Source organism: Priapulus caudatus, unplaced genomic scaffold (assembly GCF_000485595.1).
Source record: "Priapulus caudatus unplaced genomic scaffold, Priapulus_caudatus-5.0.1 Scaffold201, whole genome shotgun sequence".
Taxonomy (NCBI): domain Eukaryota; kingdom Metazoa; phylum Priapulida; class Priapulimorpha; order Priapulimorphida; family Priapulidae; genus Priapulus; species Priapulus caudatus.
In genome coordinates this window covers 25,837-43,163 of record NW_014577262.1, presented here as the reverse complement: position 1 = coordinate 43,163, position 17,327 = coordinate 25,837, and the positions used below count along the sequence as shown (strand labels likewise).

At 39.8% G+C, this 17,327-nt stretch overlaps 2 protein-coding genes across 2 annotated transcripts in view; both read right to left on the bottom strand.

Annotated features, from left to right (window-relative positions):
• LOC106807223 (probable glutamine--tRNA ligase) overlaps window positions 1-11,512 on the bottom strand; it is a gene marked incomplete in the record, with an annotated part of 15,699 nt that extends 4,187 nt beyond the window's left edge. The window contains 14 exon segments of the mRNA XM_014809510.1: window positions 428-494; window positions 654-781; window positions 2,202-2,294; window positions 2,721-2,880; window positions 3,312-3,397; window positions 3,658-3,745; window positions 4,353-4,490; window positions 5,466-5,558; window positions 5,799-5,929; window positions 7,551-7,738; window positions 8,104-8,203; window positions 8,686-8,772; window positions 9,496-9,638; window positions 11,474-11,512. Of these exon segments, the coding sequence (XP_014664996.1) occupies window positions 428-494; window positions 654-781; window positions 2,202-2,294; window positions 2,721-2,880; window positions 3,312-3,397; window positions 3,658-3,745; window positions 4,353-4,490; window positions 5,466-5,558; window positions 5,799-5,929; window positions 7,551-7,738; window positions 8,104-8,203; window positions 8,686-8,772; window positions 9,496-9,612 (1,476 nt within the window).
• A 177-nt stretch (window positions 11,513-11,689) lies between these two features.
• The window catches only part of LOC106807204 (glutamine--tRNA ligase-like), a 6,733-nt gene continuing 1,095 nt past the window's right edge, over window positions 11,690-17,327 (bottom strand). Inside the window, exons 2-6 of the mRNA XM_014809489.1 lie at window positions 17,197-17,313; window positions 14,690-14,843; window positions 13,611-13,720; window positions 11,826-11,896; window positions 11,690-11,702 (exon numbers count right to left, since the gene is read on the bottom strand). Coding sequence (XP_014664975.1) covers window positions 11,690-11,702; window positions 11,826-11,896; window positions 13,611-13,720; window positions 14,690-14,843; window positions 17,197-17,313 — 465 coding nt within the window. The remainder of the gene's footprint in view (window positions 11,703-11,825; window positions 11,897-13,610; window positions 13,721-14,689; window positions 14,844-17,196; window positions 17,314-17,327) is intronic.

Here is a 17,327-nt window from a genome sequence, read left to right as displayed (position 1 = left end):
GATAGATGGATGGACGGACAGATAGATGGATGGATGGATGGATGGATGGGTGGATGGGTGGATGGATGGACAGATAGATGGATGGATGGACAGATAGATGGGTGGATGGATGGACAGATAGATGGATGGACGGACAGATAGATGGATTGAAGGATGGATGGATGGATGGATGGACAGATGGATGGATAGACAGATATATAGATGGATGGGTGGATGGGTGCTGGATGGATGGATGGGTGCTGTATGGGTGCTGGATGGATGGATGGATGGATGAATGGATGGATGAATGGTGGATTGGATAGATGGATGAATATATGTATATATATATATATATATAATATGCCTACAATATGGTTCCCTGTGGCAATGCTAGTTTGCTCAGCATGTTTAGAAGACCGCTTCCTTTTCAACTCCCAACAGTCGATACCTTATTAATATCAGTCTGCCATCCACCAGGAACTTCTCTGGGATCCTCAGGATTCTTGTGTTTAAACCTATAAATTGAACATTTCATTCTAAGGTCAACATAACCTATGGTGAATGCTCAGCCAAACTGATCAAATGTAAAAACGAAACAACCAAAGGTTGCATATTACTAAGCAGCAGCCAATTTTTAGTTTAGCCAGTTCATTTTTAATTAACGTGCTACCTACAGCCTTTCATAAAGTCGAACCTCGCACGTGAGCGGCTGCGACACCCAGTGGATGAATGCCTTAGGCTTCGTCGTCTCAGCTAGGGGTAGTGCGTATGCTAACAGTTCAATTACCTTGCCATTGGAATCCTGCACGTAAAATACATCAGCGAGAAATACCGAATGAGCACCATAAGCCATATAACATTATTAATAATCTGACAGACAGAGTAATCAGGGGGTCGAAATTAGATTTTTATTATGGTATCCATTCGGGATACCACGTATTGAAATCTGGTATCTCCCCCAAAGATCTGGTATCCCATTTTTGGATAGTAATTTCAACAATGTTGGTATACAAAATCTTGAAATATGCAATAATAGCATTTGAAAATTATTAAAGGGACAGTAACCTCTAGGATTTTACTGCATACAACTGTACTTACTGTATATCAAATCGTCTATACCCACATGTATTTGTCACCAGATACTTAATTAATTATTTACACATCAACGCTACGAAATTTGAACGGCGCCATGACACCCGCGACCGTGCTGCCACCCTGAAAAAGTTGCGTATTTGCATTTTTATTTTGCAGGTAAATGACCGAGGGCTAATCACAAAAGTGCAATTATATTTATACCTAAATGCTATTTAACCGAACGATATTCATTTAGGGCAAATTTATCCATATTATAACTGAAACTATATGTCGTTTATAAGATATTACAATCCTTTTGCTTTTAAATGAATAAATAAGAAATACCCTCGGTCTGTAGCCCTTGGTTGGAAAGTGGTTTTGCGCAACTTCTCAGATCGTGCGCTTTGAGTGGCGCCACCGTCGTTGTAATCAAACTGTAGTCATTAGTTTTAAAACATTTAAAAAAATATTTCTAATGGTGATTGAACCATGAAACTTTTTATGTAGCGCAATTATAACCTAAATTAGCTTAAAATAACCCTAGAACCTAGAGGCTACTGTTCCTTTAATATGTAATGTAATTATTATATAAAAACATGAAAACAGATTCACAGATATGCACAGACAAGTACACTGCAGACGTATTGTCTAGACGCATTGTCTGGTTCGCTTGATACAATGTATACACATCACATTTATGATCAACATCAGCTACGCTTACGCTTGCGCATGCAAATATGCTCAACAACCACTATCCCGATTTTTACGATTTTTTTTTAACTATCCCGGCGGGATACCAAGCATTGAAATCTGGTATCCAACACAAGAATCTACTATCCCGCGGATATCAGGATACCGCTAATTTCGACGCCTGTTAATGAACAAAACTAATGAAACATAAACATGAAGGACATAATATCATAATGAAGCAATAACATTACTTCAGCAACAGCACTTTGTTGAACCATATTGCAATATGGATTTCAGTCGGTCGTTAGCCTACAGAAAATTCGAAAAGTTTCGTATTCAAACGCCATTTCCCCCCTCCCCAAACAAACGACACAACAAACAAATAATGACCTGATATTGACCAGAATGTTCTCGCAAACACTTTAGTACTGTTGAGAAAAAGATAGAGCCATCCCTACCTTCACCGCTTGCTGGACGCTGATAACGTAGCCAATGTGCATTAAGCCGACAGGTTGCTGGTTCGTAAGACGACGGAAGTCTTTATCAGCAACCTGTGTGTCAAGGAACATAAGGCGCTTGCACTTTTCGCTTAATATGCTCAACACATGTAAGGACGTGCAGAAATATTTCAGCTTCAACTTCAAGGGAATTAACCACGGCCTGCATGCTGCCTCTATGATTCCAGCAAACAACAAACAATATTAAGAAAACAAATTCAAAACCATAAAAATAGAGGTCAGGTTTATTTTAAAATAACCTTAAATAGATATCATTTTCATTTCAAGACTCAATAGAAAAAACCCACCAAAACTGGCTGGTACATAAACACACCATCTGTGCTCGGATTGGCCGCATACAATTTCACCATTTAGTTTAGCAGCAAACAAATAGCTCATTACAGTAGCACAGAATTGTTGGTAGGAAAATTTGGCGCCACCTTGACATAAGAGAATACCACACCTCCACGATCACATTACCTCGCGGTAGTCACTTTCCTCAACGTAGAGCGTGCGGGCAAACACGGTTTTATGCGTCCCCCTGTTGGGCTCGTTCGGAAACTCCGGTACATCGACCTCCTGGCTGTCAAATGGCAGATCCACGAGAGTGACCTTCAGTGGGTTGAGGACAGCCATGACCCTGAAAGAAACCCGACCCTGACCATGAAGATCAAAACGAGGTGGCAGAGACTAGTCCAGACTCATTCAGTAAATTGAACTATCCGGCTGGCATGACTGACTGGTCAAGTCAGCAACAAGTCAACCATTGTAGTCAAAAGACGATCTAAAAAACAATGTTTAGCAAGGAACGCTGCAAAGATGATAAATTGGCAAGCGCATGTGAAAAACACCTATAAACTGGTCTAGTTTGACCAAACTAGCAACGATTTCCAAGGAAAGTGTGGCTATCTTGCACAGATAAACAGATTAATTCTTGCCGTACAGTACAGTCGTCAGTAGAGTGACTGCACAGTGCAAGGTGCCTGCTACTTGCGTTTTGCGAAGCCGCCCTGTGAAAGTTGTGCAGGCGTTTACATACGACTATGGTGCCACTGGGTGACGAAACCTTACCTAGGCGCAGTCACATTAAGTTCGTCACGTACGCACGCCTCCAACATCTGAGGGTCTACAACAATCCGAGCGCCTGTTACTCCAAGCTGCAAGATAAAAGTGGTGTAAGGCTATCCATGTGCATGAGCATAATGTGCCTTTTGCCGTGCAAATGGTAGATTTGCAATCCGAAAATCCCGGTTTTCTTCTGCTTGTATAAATGTCGCGTGTCAGTCGTCAAAGTTTGAACATCCTAAATTAAACACACTGTACAGTGGAAATTCTCTGAGAGCTGGAAATCCCGTTTCGATCAGTTTTGTTTCGACTTTCAAAAATTTACTTTTTATTTCGCTTCTTTCCCACTTACTTTTAGGACAAAGTTGTTGATTGCTTTCGCCGGGAACCCTCTGCGTCGCAGACCGGTAAGTGTGAACAACCTCGGATCATCCCAGCCCCTGTACGAACACACACAAAATGTTTGCAATGCACCTCGGCAAAGAGTGTGAATACGCCTGGACTAACAGGTCATGTACTTGCTGTCATACGCCGCTGCTTTGCTACCATATAGAATTCACAATCGCAAACGTTGTGGTATCTTTATATCTTTTCCGTAAGGTAAATTAAATGCAAAATAAAACCCAGATCATTCTTTCATTAAAATGCATCCTGCATATTTAATGTCTCACTGTCTCGCTGTTGTCACGAGGCTGTTTGATCGTTGTCATTAAGAGCATTGGCTGCATATGATAATCACGAACTGGAATACTCCTGACTAGCTCAGACAGCCCAGGGATGACAGACCCAGATGGGATTAGTCTAGTCAGCACTATACCACTGCAAACGTGTGACTAGATGTGTTGGACAAATATCAGTGATATAATGTAGGTTTCTGTTTAATCTGGCAACGCAAATGTATGCTATTTGATGCAATGATGCAGCAGCCTCGTGTCTTCAGACTTCCATAATGCCAATCAAGCAACCAGCTCGAACCTGTTTCACAGTCAATCTTCAACATTTTCGGACAGGTTGCTCCACCTGGTGTTGGTTTATGTACGAATTTACCTGACGCAATCTACTTCCATGAGTTTCGCTATTTTGCGCTTGGACACCACAGTATAGTCCAGGTTCAGCCGGCCATACTCCCACTGCACAGGACAGTAGACATCGAGAGCGTTGCAAAGCCAGTAATAGGATGATCGTCTGAAAAATCACAGCATTCCATAGATACATCCCTTCTGCACTGGAAGTCATCCAACTCACAACAGCACAAAGTCAATGGATTCACTTTTAGCACTAATCGGATTCTTGAAGCCATGCATAATTGGCCATTTTAAAATAACCTGATAATGACAAAAAAAAGTTTCAAAGATAACAGATGTCAATGTTTTGCAAAGGTATGTTGAAGTAAGGTAATCTAAACAGTTTGTTGTGTGTCGTTGTTGGGCGACACACGATGATCGTGACACCAAAGAAACAACTAAATTAAATATTAATTCAGGTAATCTCCAGTTTCAAATCAAACTGTTTATTGTAACTATACAAGGAATGAATCAACCTCAAATTATCATCAACAAGGAAACAGCTCTTATTATACTGATTATGTAAAATCCCAAGTCAAACTGTACAATCCTGCCTCACTAAACCTACACCAATCTAATGAAGCAGAATTTACAATGCCTGACTGTAAAGACCATCCTACATTTAAAGTGATTACGTCACCGTAAATAGTAAAAAAAATATCACAAAATATAAGTAATTCTGTTCACTTTTTATGGTTAAATTGCTGCATTATACTTCTTATTTTACTATATTGTTCGATGTGAACATACACTCGTGACGCATACATAGCCCATAGCAAGCAATTAATGTTAGGAACACTAATATGAAATCGTTTAGGTTTTTTGGATTTTCAACTAATTGAGAAACAATCTTATCAGGTAAGAATTTGACGATACGTTTAGTCCCATTAGTTCTTACTTTTAATGTAAAAAAATGGCAACAAAAATTTTACAAATTTTATCATCGAAAATTCGTGACGTAGTCAATTTAACTATTCACTCTATTGCAGGTTATGAGACTGACCGTTCTTTATTATTATTATTATTATTTACCATTATTTTTATAATTATTATTTATCATGAGAGAATGCTTGCACAGTACTTCAATTTTGCTCACCTTGCCTGGAACTCCTTTGTGCAGAGAGAGTGCGAGATGTTTTCTATCGAGTCACACAAACAGTGGGTGAAATCATATGTTGGGTAGATACACCTAATAAAAATCTAGCATTAACTGCTGCGCTACTAATTTTCTCATTTTATATGCACCTATATATTATATCAGGAGTGTATTGATACACTCCTGAAAATGTGTATGCAACATGACATATTCATAGAGCCCTTCCAAATTACATGAGAGAAAACAACAGCAAGAGAGATAGTCTTAATATTGCGAGGTCTGTTGTATCAATAACAAGAATGTGCCACAGGAGTGGAGGACCCATACACTAACCAATTGTCTCCAGTATTGTGGTGTGGAGTAAACTTTATCCTGTAGGCAACAGGGTCAAGTTTCCCTTCTTCCAGTGTGACCTTCATCCTCAGGGTCGCCTTTCCCTCATCAATCAGACCATTTTTCATGTCCTGTCAGTCAAAGGAAGACCGGATTATTTGTAGAGTGAACATCAATCAACATGTGCATTCCTAATAATCAATTATTACATTTTTTTTAAATCAACATCTATTGTAGGAAAAATCATAAACATCATTTAAAACATGCTAATAAAGTTAATCTTAGTTAGATCCATAATCAGTACAAAATAAATTACTCTGACGAAATTTTATCTATCTCTCCGACAGACTTCCTCAGGTCTAACGTTTCCAGGTAGATGGCAGCACTGGAAACAGAAGTTCGATCCTGGTCATTTTTGGGCGGCCTCCAGCCTGCAGTCCTCTCGAGTGGGTGCAGATCTGAGAATGTTGTCGTAAATGTGAGATAGATGGTATGACCCCTCATCTCTATTCATTGTAGCCAGTTCTCTGCTGATGTAAATTGCTTCTCTGATTTGTCGGAATTGATTCTTTTGACACCACAGTGGCCTTTTTCCAGTCCGGCAGATGGTTTTGATCGACCATATGGTCTGTTATGGCTGACTTATGCTGTTGTCCTGAAGTGGATGCACGAGCCGCTCGTGTGCTGGTTCCTTTTGTGTGAGTATTGACATCAGTCATATGTTCTTTTAAACGTGTGCCAAATTTTCTGCCTGTTTCCCCAACGTACGCGCTTGTCACAGTTCGAGCAGGCGATACGGTATACACATCCTGTAGTATTTTTGTTATCAACTTTCAAACCCCACAAGACCATCAGGAACATCTTAGTTCATCCCAAGGATAAAATTGAAAACAAAAATACTACAGGATGTGTATACCGTATCGCCTGCTCGAATTGTGACAGCACGTACATTGGGGAAACAGGCAGAAAATTTGGCACACGTTTAAAAAAACATATGACTGATGTCAATACTCACACAAACGGAACCAGCACACGAGCGGCTCGTGCGTCCACTTCAGGACAACTATAAGTCAGCCATAACAGACCATATGGTCGATCAAAACCATCTGCTGGACTGGAAAGAGGCCACTGTGGTGTCAAAGGAATCAATTCCGAGGCGCAGACAAATCAGAGAAGCAATTTACATTCGCAGAGAACCGACTACAATGAATAGAGATGAGGGGTCATACCATCTATCCCACATTTACAACAACATTCCCAGATCTGCACCCACTCGAGAGGACCGCAGGCTGGAGGCCGCCCGAAAATTACCAGGATCGAACTTCCGTTTCCAGTGCTGCCATCTACCTGGAAACGTTAGACCTGAGGAAGTCTGTCGGAGAGATGGACGAAAATTTCGTCAGAGTAAGTTATTTTGTACTGATTATGGATCTAACTGAGATTAACTTTATTAGCATGTAAATTATAGAGATCCGATGAAGTTATTTAATCATCATTTAAAACATTAATGATTTAATTATATCATGAACATTAATCACACGAATATCATTTTATTGTAGAAACTTTGACTGGACATAATTCCATGCCATTGTTTTTACCTATCAGACCTATAGAGCCAATTACAAATGAAGTGAGCTAAAATAACTCTTTCACAACCAGATTTCATGCTCCCTTTAAAAATTCTAAGGCATCGTTGTCCTCATAAATCAAGGCATCAATCTTATGGAATTCTCCAGGTACACATCTTCATACCTCAAACAGCTGTAAAGACTCATTGATCGGACGGTCCTTCCAGGGGGAGGGCGGGGGATTAAATCCACGCATGTCCTCAGCCACCTGGTGGCAGACATAGGCATGACCACGGTGAATCAGCTCCACCGCTAGTTCGTACAGTCGATCAAAGTTATCAGACGCATGAGTCACCTTGAAAGGAGTGTATCCTGAAACAAGAGCACGGACAAAAGATCATGTTGATCGTGTTGTGGAGACAGTCTTGAGAGACAACTACTATGAAAATCATGCATAAAGTATGCAGAACTGCTTAACCTTCTTCAACAGTACGACTGAAAACAGAACCAAAGATTTCATCAATAACAAATGCTATTAATTTTTTGGCCACAGGTTATTTTGTAGTTATCAAACGTTACTGTTCAATATTGTAAATTGGTATGTAGCATAACGAAACCATTATTTTATCGAATATTTTTCTGAAACTTGGAGTAGTGTTATTCTTGAAATCTTCACAGACTGTTATTAACCATGACAGATGCATTTCTAGTAGGTGCTGTGAATAAATTTCTCTCACCTAGCCAGTTGACCATGTCTTTGATAGCACGTACAAATTCATCCTCCTCTTTTTCTGGGTTTGTGTCATCATACCTAAGGTAACATAGGCCACCAGTAGCCTGTACGAACACCCAAAAAGCTTATATAGCTGTACAAAAACTCCTCACCTCAATTCAATTGTGGGTTAACATAACGACCTTAAGAAAAAGAAATGATTCAACGAATGAATGAGGAAATGCATTTTGCATTTTCAGATTTCTGCAAGCATATGCTTGGGTTCAATTAACGTTACCATTAAAAAACAATTAACTGAAGTAACGATGGGCGTTGTTTCCTTGAAATAGATACATACTATGTAAAATACATAAATATAAAATGCTAAAAACCCAGCCATATAATTTTACTTGTATAATCTAACAAAATCATATATCTCAAACAACCAGAACACTATTGATTAATGGCCTAAACTAAAATAAGCCATGTCCATCACCTGTGAAATGTCAAATAACGTCTTTGAAAGCAACCAGATGGATAAAAAATTCTGTCTAAAGTTTAAAATTTAAAATCTAGACACACGCTGAGTAAGATGGCGTCAAGATACCTGTGCATAACCAAAGTCGATGTTGATGGCTTTAGCATGCCCAATATGCAAAATCCCATTTGGCTCCGGTGGAAACCGTGTCATCACCTGTAATGCAAGAATTTTAGGGATATAATGCAAGCCACAAGAAAGTGACACCGTATTGGGCATGCCTTCTAAATTTTTGGTTCGGGAAGCATTAAATTTACATTGCATTAATGCTAATTAATATTTAATTCGTTTGATGTACCTTATTTGAGATATATCGTTTCTAGCAATTAACATTTTCTAGGAAGCTGTAACCAAAAAAATCGACCCTCTCCAGTAGATAGCACACGTAGCGTCATGGACTCATCTCACACATTACTCAAACCAACTACAATGTTTCATCAGACAACTACAACGGAAGTATCAGATCGAGCTAAATCGATTTAATTAACAGATACCGATAACCACTGATCGCCTAAATAAAAATTCAATACTAACCCGCAGCCCTTCGTGTTTAGTGGATCTTATCTAGAGTCTCTTCTCACACAAATAAAATCTACAGCGGTTGCATTGTGGCAACTCGGCCACCGGCTTGATGATATCACGTAAAAACAATAGGTCAACGCATGCTTTACCCCTCCTCTTCAATTCCCTGCCCCCTCTGGCAGCACATTAAACCTGTTGGGAGGGGGGTCGCAAAGTTGTGTAATTATTTTTCATTGCCATCAGTGGTTGCAATTGCCTGGTATAAGCTACCCAAGTGCCCTTATTAGCTGACTTCTTTTGGTAGGGTTTAGGCTTGGTAAATTCATGGAATAAACCACTTTATTTGCTGCTTCTCACTTTTGCGCCAGTCTCAGCAACATGCTTCTTCATCAGATCCATAGTGTTCGGAGTTATCACGTAGCCTTCTGTCTTGTAGTTCTCGCCAGGTTTGTGGAATGTCAACGTGCGTTTCATGAGCTCGCCAACAGAGGTCGCCTCGACTGAATACAGTGTAGAGAAATTTATCACACACCACAAAAAGTCATACATGATTACTACATGGTTACACATGACAATCTTATGGAGTTGCATCACATAGAAGCTCCTAGACACTTTTGTACTACGATCAAAAAACCATTAGAAACTAAAAAAATTTGTATAATTATATATAATTATAATATAATATAATAAATATAATTAAAGTGCGCAAGCCGGACAGCGCTCATTCTAAGTGCTGTACTGCGGTGACTCTGGTGTGGAGTGGTGGGATTCTAGTACAACCCTGTTAGTCCAATGTGTTCACATACACGCCGTAAACAGTGGAATGCACAGGGAATGCGTATCATGGAAGCCTTTCGAAAAGAATGTTCGTTGGGATCGTTATGAAGTTTGCCACTGAGATGGCGCGTACGTTTAAGGTCTTCAGGATTAAAGATGGAAGCTCCTCATTCATACTGAGTCGCAAAACTATTGCTAGACAGATAGGCTAAGCCACTCTACATTACCTAGCAAGCCTACAGGCTGCAAATTGCAATAGAAGCTGCACCTGTAAGCAATAACGGCAGGCAAAACGCGCAACACATGCACCTGCAGCAGCCTACGGCAGTGGCCATACGTTACTGTGTAACATACTGAACAGTACAGAAATGCATAGAAATTACTACGAATTTAGAACATACACCTTCTTTAACTCAATTTAGCTTTTGAAATTCACTGCTGACCTTTGTAGCACTCATACATCCAGGCATGTAGATTCTACTAGCAAACCGGCAGTCAAATTCTTCTTAACGACAGTCAACAAATCAAGTTTAACCTCCTCTTGCTAGGGTCTCAAAAGCTTTATTCGACACGTTACTCTTCGCATGTCGCAGAAGGGACATTTTCATCTGTCTTTCATAAGCCATAATACTATGTCACCGCTGAAACAAAACATTTTTCATCGCTCGTACAAGACCAATGTCCTCGGAAAATGTCAAAATCTCGCTGTGCCAATGGCTTTGACCTGTGACCTCCAATTTCGGCACAGTGATGCGCTTTTCTACATGTAATGCTAAGTACACGACTATCACGCAGGCTAGGTCGGAGCCGTATGATTTGTGCCGCCAATTCTGCATTTCCTTCTTATACCTCTAAGTTAAGGATGTGAATTGTTCCCCTATCTGTTTCACCTCTTGGACCTTTGACCTTGACACCAGCTTTCGACATTCCCAACTTCGTTTGCGGATTACCCCCACGTCCATATCGTGACCGATTACGCGAAGCGGTTAAGATTTGTGGCCCAATTGTTGCGGCACCACGGACGACGCTCGCACGGAGGCACGACGCTCGCACGGGTACGGCACCGACGCGTATGCATCTACAAGCTGATCTGCTATGTCAGATGGAGCTAATGATATATATTACTAATATAATATAATAATAATAATATATAAATATATATCATAATTATATTATTATATATCAGAACCACCGAACATGACGCTATAACAAGAACGATACATAAACACAAAATATATAACTCCTACACTATAGGAGTTATATATTTTGTGTTATATATTGATGTTTATTCATTCAAATGAACTAAATTTTCACATCCAGTTAATCCGGTTTTAATCTGGTTCCATTGTATGTGAATGTGAGATCTAGACAGGATCGTCAAAAATTACTTCGTTAGAGTAAATTAAAATGTGTAATAATAAAGTGAATTCAATTAATCCTTTTTTATGTTCTAAATCTTTACACCAAAGAGTTTTATACCACCATCTCTTTCACTCTACGAACTATGTGTATTAGACCATACAATTGATTAGGCATGAATAACTTCAAAAACTATTACCAGTTTTGTTTTTTCAATTGGTTTTGTTGATGCTGCTGCTGCTGTTGCTGGCTGCTGCTGCTGCGTCCTTGGTTGGGTGACCCACGGATTGCTCGCTTGGCACCAGCAGATTGTCCATGCTCACAGAATTCCATGTCTCTGTGTTTTGGTCCGAGCAGATCGAGATTAGATGTCCATCTCATTTTTTAACATCTTGCCGTCAGCCACTTCACCTTCCTACGAGCTTCTCCTGCAATAGGTACAAGATGGAGGTGTTGTTGTGATTACACATTAAGTGTGGCAACTAATACCCCTTATAAGCATATATTATATCACGAACAGTACCAATAATATGTCATGTTTCTGTGCATACCCATCAAAGTCCCATGTTGACGGTATCGTTTTTCCAACAACTGTGTTTGTGTTCTGTATCAACTCTTCCACCTATTAGAAAAAACAAATTTTTAATGATACAACTTTCTGCTTTGTATCATCCCATCAATAATTAGTGAATCAGCTTTTACATTTGAAGCAAATTCATTGCCTATTACAAGCAGGCTCGATGCTTATTTTCAGATCTGGTTGTCCTGTCGGGCACAACAAGAAGCAATTTTTACTGTTGCAATCTATGCAGCTGTTAATGTCTCTTTTGGTTCAGTCGCATATCTCTTTCAGGAGTGTCTATAAATATAGGGTCTATTAATATATAAATAGATTATAATAGATATTATATATATAATTATATGAACACGTATATAGATAGATTGTATGATATTATTATATATATTATACATCCTGATATTTTGCCCAGTATTCCCTGCGTGCATATAGGCTCGCACATACCCTATGCATATGTGTATGGCGCGCGTTTGCATGCGTGCGTGCGTGTGTATTACACTTACAGTATATATACCGTATTTACTTGTGTATAAACCGCGCTTTTTGTGCACAACTTCAATAAAACAATCAGGGGGTGCGACTTATAGACGAGGCTAAGAAATCTTGTTAATGTACCAATGTTTGTACCAACTTTTCAATGCAAAATATGGGGTGAGACTTATAATATACATAAGTTATACTTATACGCGAGTAAATACAGTACATGTAAAATCGTAATGAAATTCACACGTCTATGTTTGAATGTCTGAACTCGATGCGTTCAGAGCCTAATTTGAAACAAAAGGCAGCTACTAACGCTCGGCGATGCGGTGTGGCTCGCTGGGAGATTGCTGCTGATTGCGGTGGGCGTGCGTGCGTGGGGGATTTACCAGCTGTATGCCGGTATGCCGGTATGCCGATATGTAGCTGTATGCCGAGTCAAAGAGGTTATCTCGCTGAGTGTTGCGTCGATGTCCAATCTCCCAGCGAGTCACACCGCATCGCCGAGTGTTAGTAGCTGCCTTTTGTTTCAAATTAGGCTCTGAACGCATCAAGTTTGCTGGCAACAGAATGGAAAATTGTGTCGTACGTTTTAGTCTGTATCTCCGGATTGCGGGTGTATACGAGGAAACAATTTCGCACGATGCTAGGCGAATGTACTGTGTACGATTTGAGCGCAAGTTGGATGAGTTACGCGTAGTAAATCGTAGGTATTTTAAGGCTAGTAAATGACGAATTTCCCTTGTTTATTGAAGTCACACTCCTTCCCTATTATCTACTCCTGATATTCAGTAATGAATATGCCCCAACCGACTTATAAACAATCGTACCCCCACCCCAGTACATAAATCAATGCCGCCCCGGCCAGGGAGGTACGCATTGCCGCTCTGAATAAATCTGTAATGGTAACAGTCGGTGTTGCGGGCTGCTTTTTTCAGGGACCTTTGAAAACGTTTGAAGTGAGAATGTGGTACGATAGCGCCCTGGCTCAGAGGATGTTTAGAATATTAAACAACTAGAACTTTTCAGTTGTCCGATCAGGCAACTAGACAAGAAAATAACTTGTCCGACATTGACTTTCACTTGTCCCGGGCAATCGGACAACCGTTAGTGTCGAGGGCTGACAAGGCATACATGTAGGCAATTTCATAGACTTTCTAAGACCAGACACAACAAGCCATTTTCGATGATTTTCAATGATCATAGCCTAGATCATTCCAAGTTTTCTCGGATCTGTACAAACCCTATGTTACAGACTCTGTGGTTAGGTGACACTAACTGCATTCTCTATATCCTCTGGTGTGACTGAGACTCCAACTCCACAGTGCTCCTCGAATACAGCAACGTTAACCTGGCCTACAGCATGATGCAGCAAGTACTCCAGCGCAGCTGAGTGCAAAGAAACATTCCACATTTACTCGCATGAATAACTATTAAAATTATATTAATAAATATTATAAACCCCACAGCGCTGTCCAGAGAGTCTGGAGCCATAGATACTTCTGTTCTTGTAATTCTGCATATATATGCATACAAGCTCCAAATACCAGCTTTGCAAATATATCTCAATTTGAATGCATTTTCAGTATTTAAGTAAAACAGCTTCATACCATTTTGCAAACAAATGACTACCCTAAGGTTCAAAACGTTAAGCAACTTAAAGCAATTACGTCACTGTAAATAATAAATATTTAAAAAAATATTTCAACTTTTTCACAAAATATAAGTAATTCTGTTCACTTTGTATGGTTAAATTGCTGCATTATACTTTTTATTTTACTATATTGTTCGATGTGAACATACACTCGTGGCGCATACATAGCCAATAACAAGCAATTAATGTTAGGAACACTAATATCAAATCGTCCAGGTTTTTTGGATTTTTAACTAGTTGAGAAACAATCTTATCAGGTAAAAATTTGACGATACGTTTAGTCCCGTTAGTTCTTACTTTTAATGAAAAAAAATGGCAACTCAAATTTTACAAAATTTACCATAGAAAATTCGTGACGTAGTCAATTTAAGCAAAGAATGCCATCACAAAATAAGGCACTCAATTACTGACGTATGCTCAACTTACTATAAACAACTATAGAAATCTAATGGTTAAGTTACATTCTTGTATGTCATTCAACTGAGCTATCCAGCTGAGTGAGATGAGAACACACATCCCCTTGACTGCTAGAATGGTCAAGCTACACTCGTTTCTATATATGCTTTCCAAGCGTGCATGCCAAAATGTCAAATTTACGGCACCTCATTGCCAAGTATTATTCATAAAACTTCCTATCACAACAACGGTTAGCTATAACTGCCAGTCTACCACATCAGGTGGATAGATCAATCACATTGATATACCTGTCAGTTGAAGCTCAGTAGCTATATTGCCACTAGCCACGTACTCAGTGAGAAATGCCAGTCTGTGCTTGACCTGCTTCTTCAGTTTTGTTGCAACGTGATAGAGTAGGTTTCCTGTCGCTTTGTCGATGCCATCACTGCAGTGCTTCTGAGCCTGAAAAACAGAGTACCGGTAGCACCTTATATTTATAATAACAATCATTCAGCAAGAAATAGGAATGTTAATTAATGCAAGAAGACGAAATGATGAATACAGGCAATCCTGTGTTTGTGGTCACCTGTAACAGACACCTGTGATTAAAGACAGTTCTTGATTCCTCGACTGTTTATGTTATTAATTTCAGAATTTATACCGTAACCTTTTTCGAGATAAATCGTGCTAAAAACCCAAGAAAACGTAATCTGAACTAACAGAGACCTGACAGGACTCTCAACTCACTCACTCGTTAACTCGCTCAGAATACCATAATCTCCCAGAAACAAAAACGTTGCCCTTTCCCTATCAGCTAGCCATGTACGTGACCAGAAAAACCATTGGGTCATAACATGCCAGTGTGCATAAATTTACATAGCATGGTTCATACATACATAACGCGGCAAGTGCGCGGAACGGCACAATCGCTGCATAGCCGCAAATGTAAATGTGTTTGAAACATTCGACCCGAACGTTTCACTTTGTAGTCTAAAAGCATTGAATGAACGTATTCCTGAGCAGTTTTTTTTCACCTATCACATATATATAATATAGGCAAGTACAAGCGTGCAATGTTAAAATAATTAATTTTCACCTGATTTTATGTTTGTCACTTGAAAGTTCGAGGGAATCTACCTTTAAGACTGACATAGGCCTATAGTTTCCAGGTTCTGTTTTGCTGTTCTTCCTATTTTCCTCTCTGTTTGGGCCTTTTTGCAATCAATGCTTCTCTTGAAAGTATTGGTGTGTATTGGTATTTGGTTGGTCAGTGTATCGAATCGTGATGCGAGTTAATTACCCCCATCATCCCACTACTACTTCAAAGGCTGCAAATTCCAACCCTAGCTGGGTCATTGAATTTTCTCAAGGTATAAAAACTTGGTACTCAACACTGGGGACTGTGAATTCCTCGTGGATCGGTTGACCACGTAATTCGTGGTCTTCATGCAGTAACTGGTGCTCATAGGGTCTATGTCCCACAGGGTACTGCCGGAACGTACCCTAAGTACGGTCCGGTATACTGGAACGTACCCTGGTACTATCTAATATGCCGGACCGTACCTCGCCTACTCCACTAACGAGTTTAGGGAGTCGCCTACGCCTACTCCCTAACCATATCAGATAGTTACAAGGGTACGTTCCGGTATACCGAACCGTACCCAGGGTACATTCCGGCAGTACCCTGGGGGATATAGACCCTCTCAGCCTAACTGGGACGTGAGACTGGGAGAACCATATGAAGGAGGCAAAACACTAACAGTGACCACTGTTAGTGTCAGCAGAGGTCCTTGAATCCTTGAACTGAGCTCCGCAGAGCTGTAGTGTTCTCCCGGTATGGTCACAGGCACTTGAAGCGTTTCAATAAAATATAATGCTAACTAAATACGAAATCTATTTACTTAGTACAAAATTCCTAATGTTTCTATACTATAGCCAGGCCTACTCTCTTTCACCTACGGCTACACCACCAATAGTTTCCAACCACTGCATTACCGGCTGCCATTGCTCTCGCGGCGCGACTGTTGCACGCTTGCACTAATATATAGACTGTTAGTTCAAGTGTGCGTAGTTATATTAGTGCGTAGTTATATTAGTGCGTAGTTATATTAGTGCGTAGTTATATTAGTGCGTAGTTATATTAGTGCGTAGTTATATTAGTGCGTAGTTATATTAGTGCGTAGTTATATTAGTGCGTAGTTATATTAGTGCGTAGTTATATTAGTGCGTAGTTATATTAGTGCGTAGTTATATTAGTGCGTAGTTATATTAGTGCGTAGTTATATTAGTGCGTAGTTATATTAGTGCGTAGTTATATTAGTGCGTAGTTATATTAGTGCAAGCGTGCAACAGTCGCGCCGCGAGAGCAATGGCAGCCGGTAATGCAGTGGTTGGAAACTATCGGCGATGTAGCCGTAGGTGAAAGAGAGTAGGCCTGGCTATAGTATAGAAACATTAAGAATTTTGTAGTAAGTAAATAGATTTCGTATTTAGTTAGCATTAATACCCCATTATATTTTATTGAAACGCTTCAACTTGCCTGTGGGTATGGTAGTCACTTAGTACGTTGATGTCACACTATGTGAGTGTCGGCTTTGCGTAATACTCTAGGGCTAACTAGTCAATGAGACCTAAACTTCATAACGATACATTGTTAGTTGATAGATTGTGACCAAGTCAGTTAAACATGCAATATGAATGCAATGGGCCGGCGGTAATGCATTCAATGAGCATTATCATCGTTATCATCATGATCAAGTTTACGTTATTTATACGACTACAGCTGCGGATCGCAGTTAAAATACGCGTAAAATACCTCTTCAATTGCCGCTTTAAGTTGTTCTGATAAAGTTTCATTTTTTAATGTTTCTAGTGCCTTGTTTTCGCTTAATCCAATACTCATAAACAATTTCTTCGTTTCATCAGCCATTGCCTGAGCCATGATTA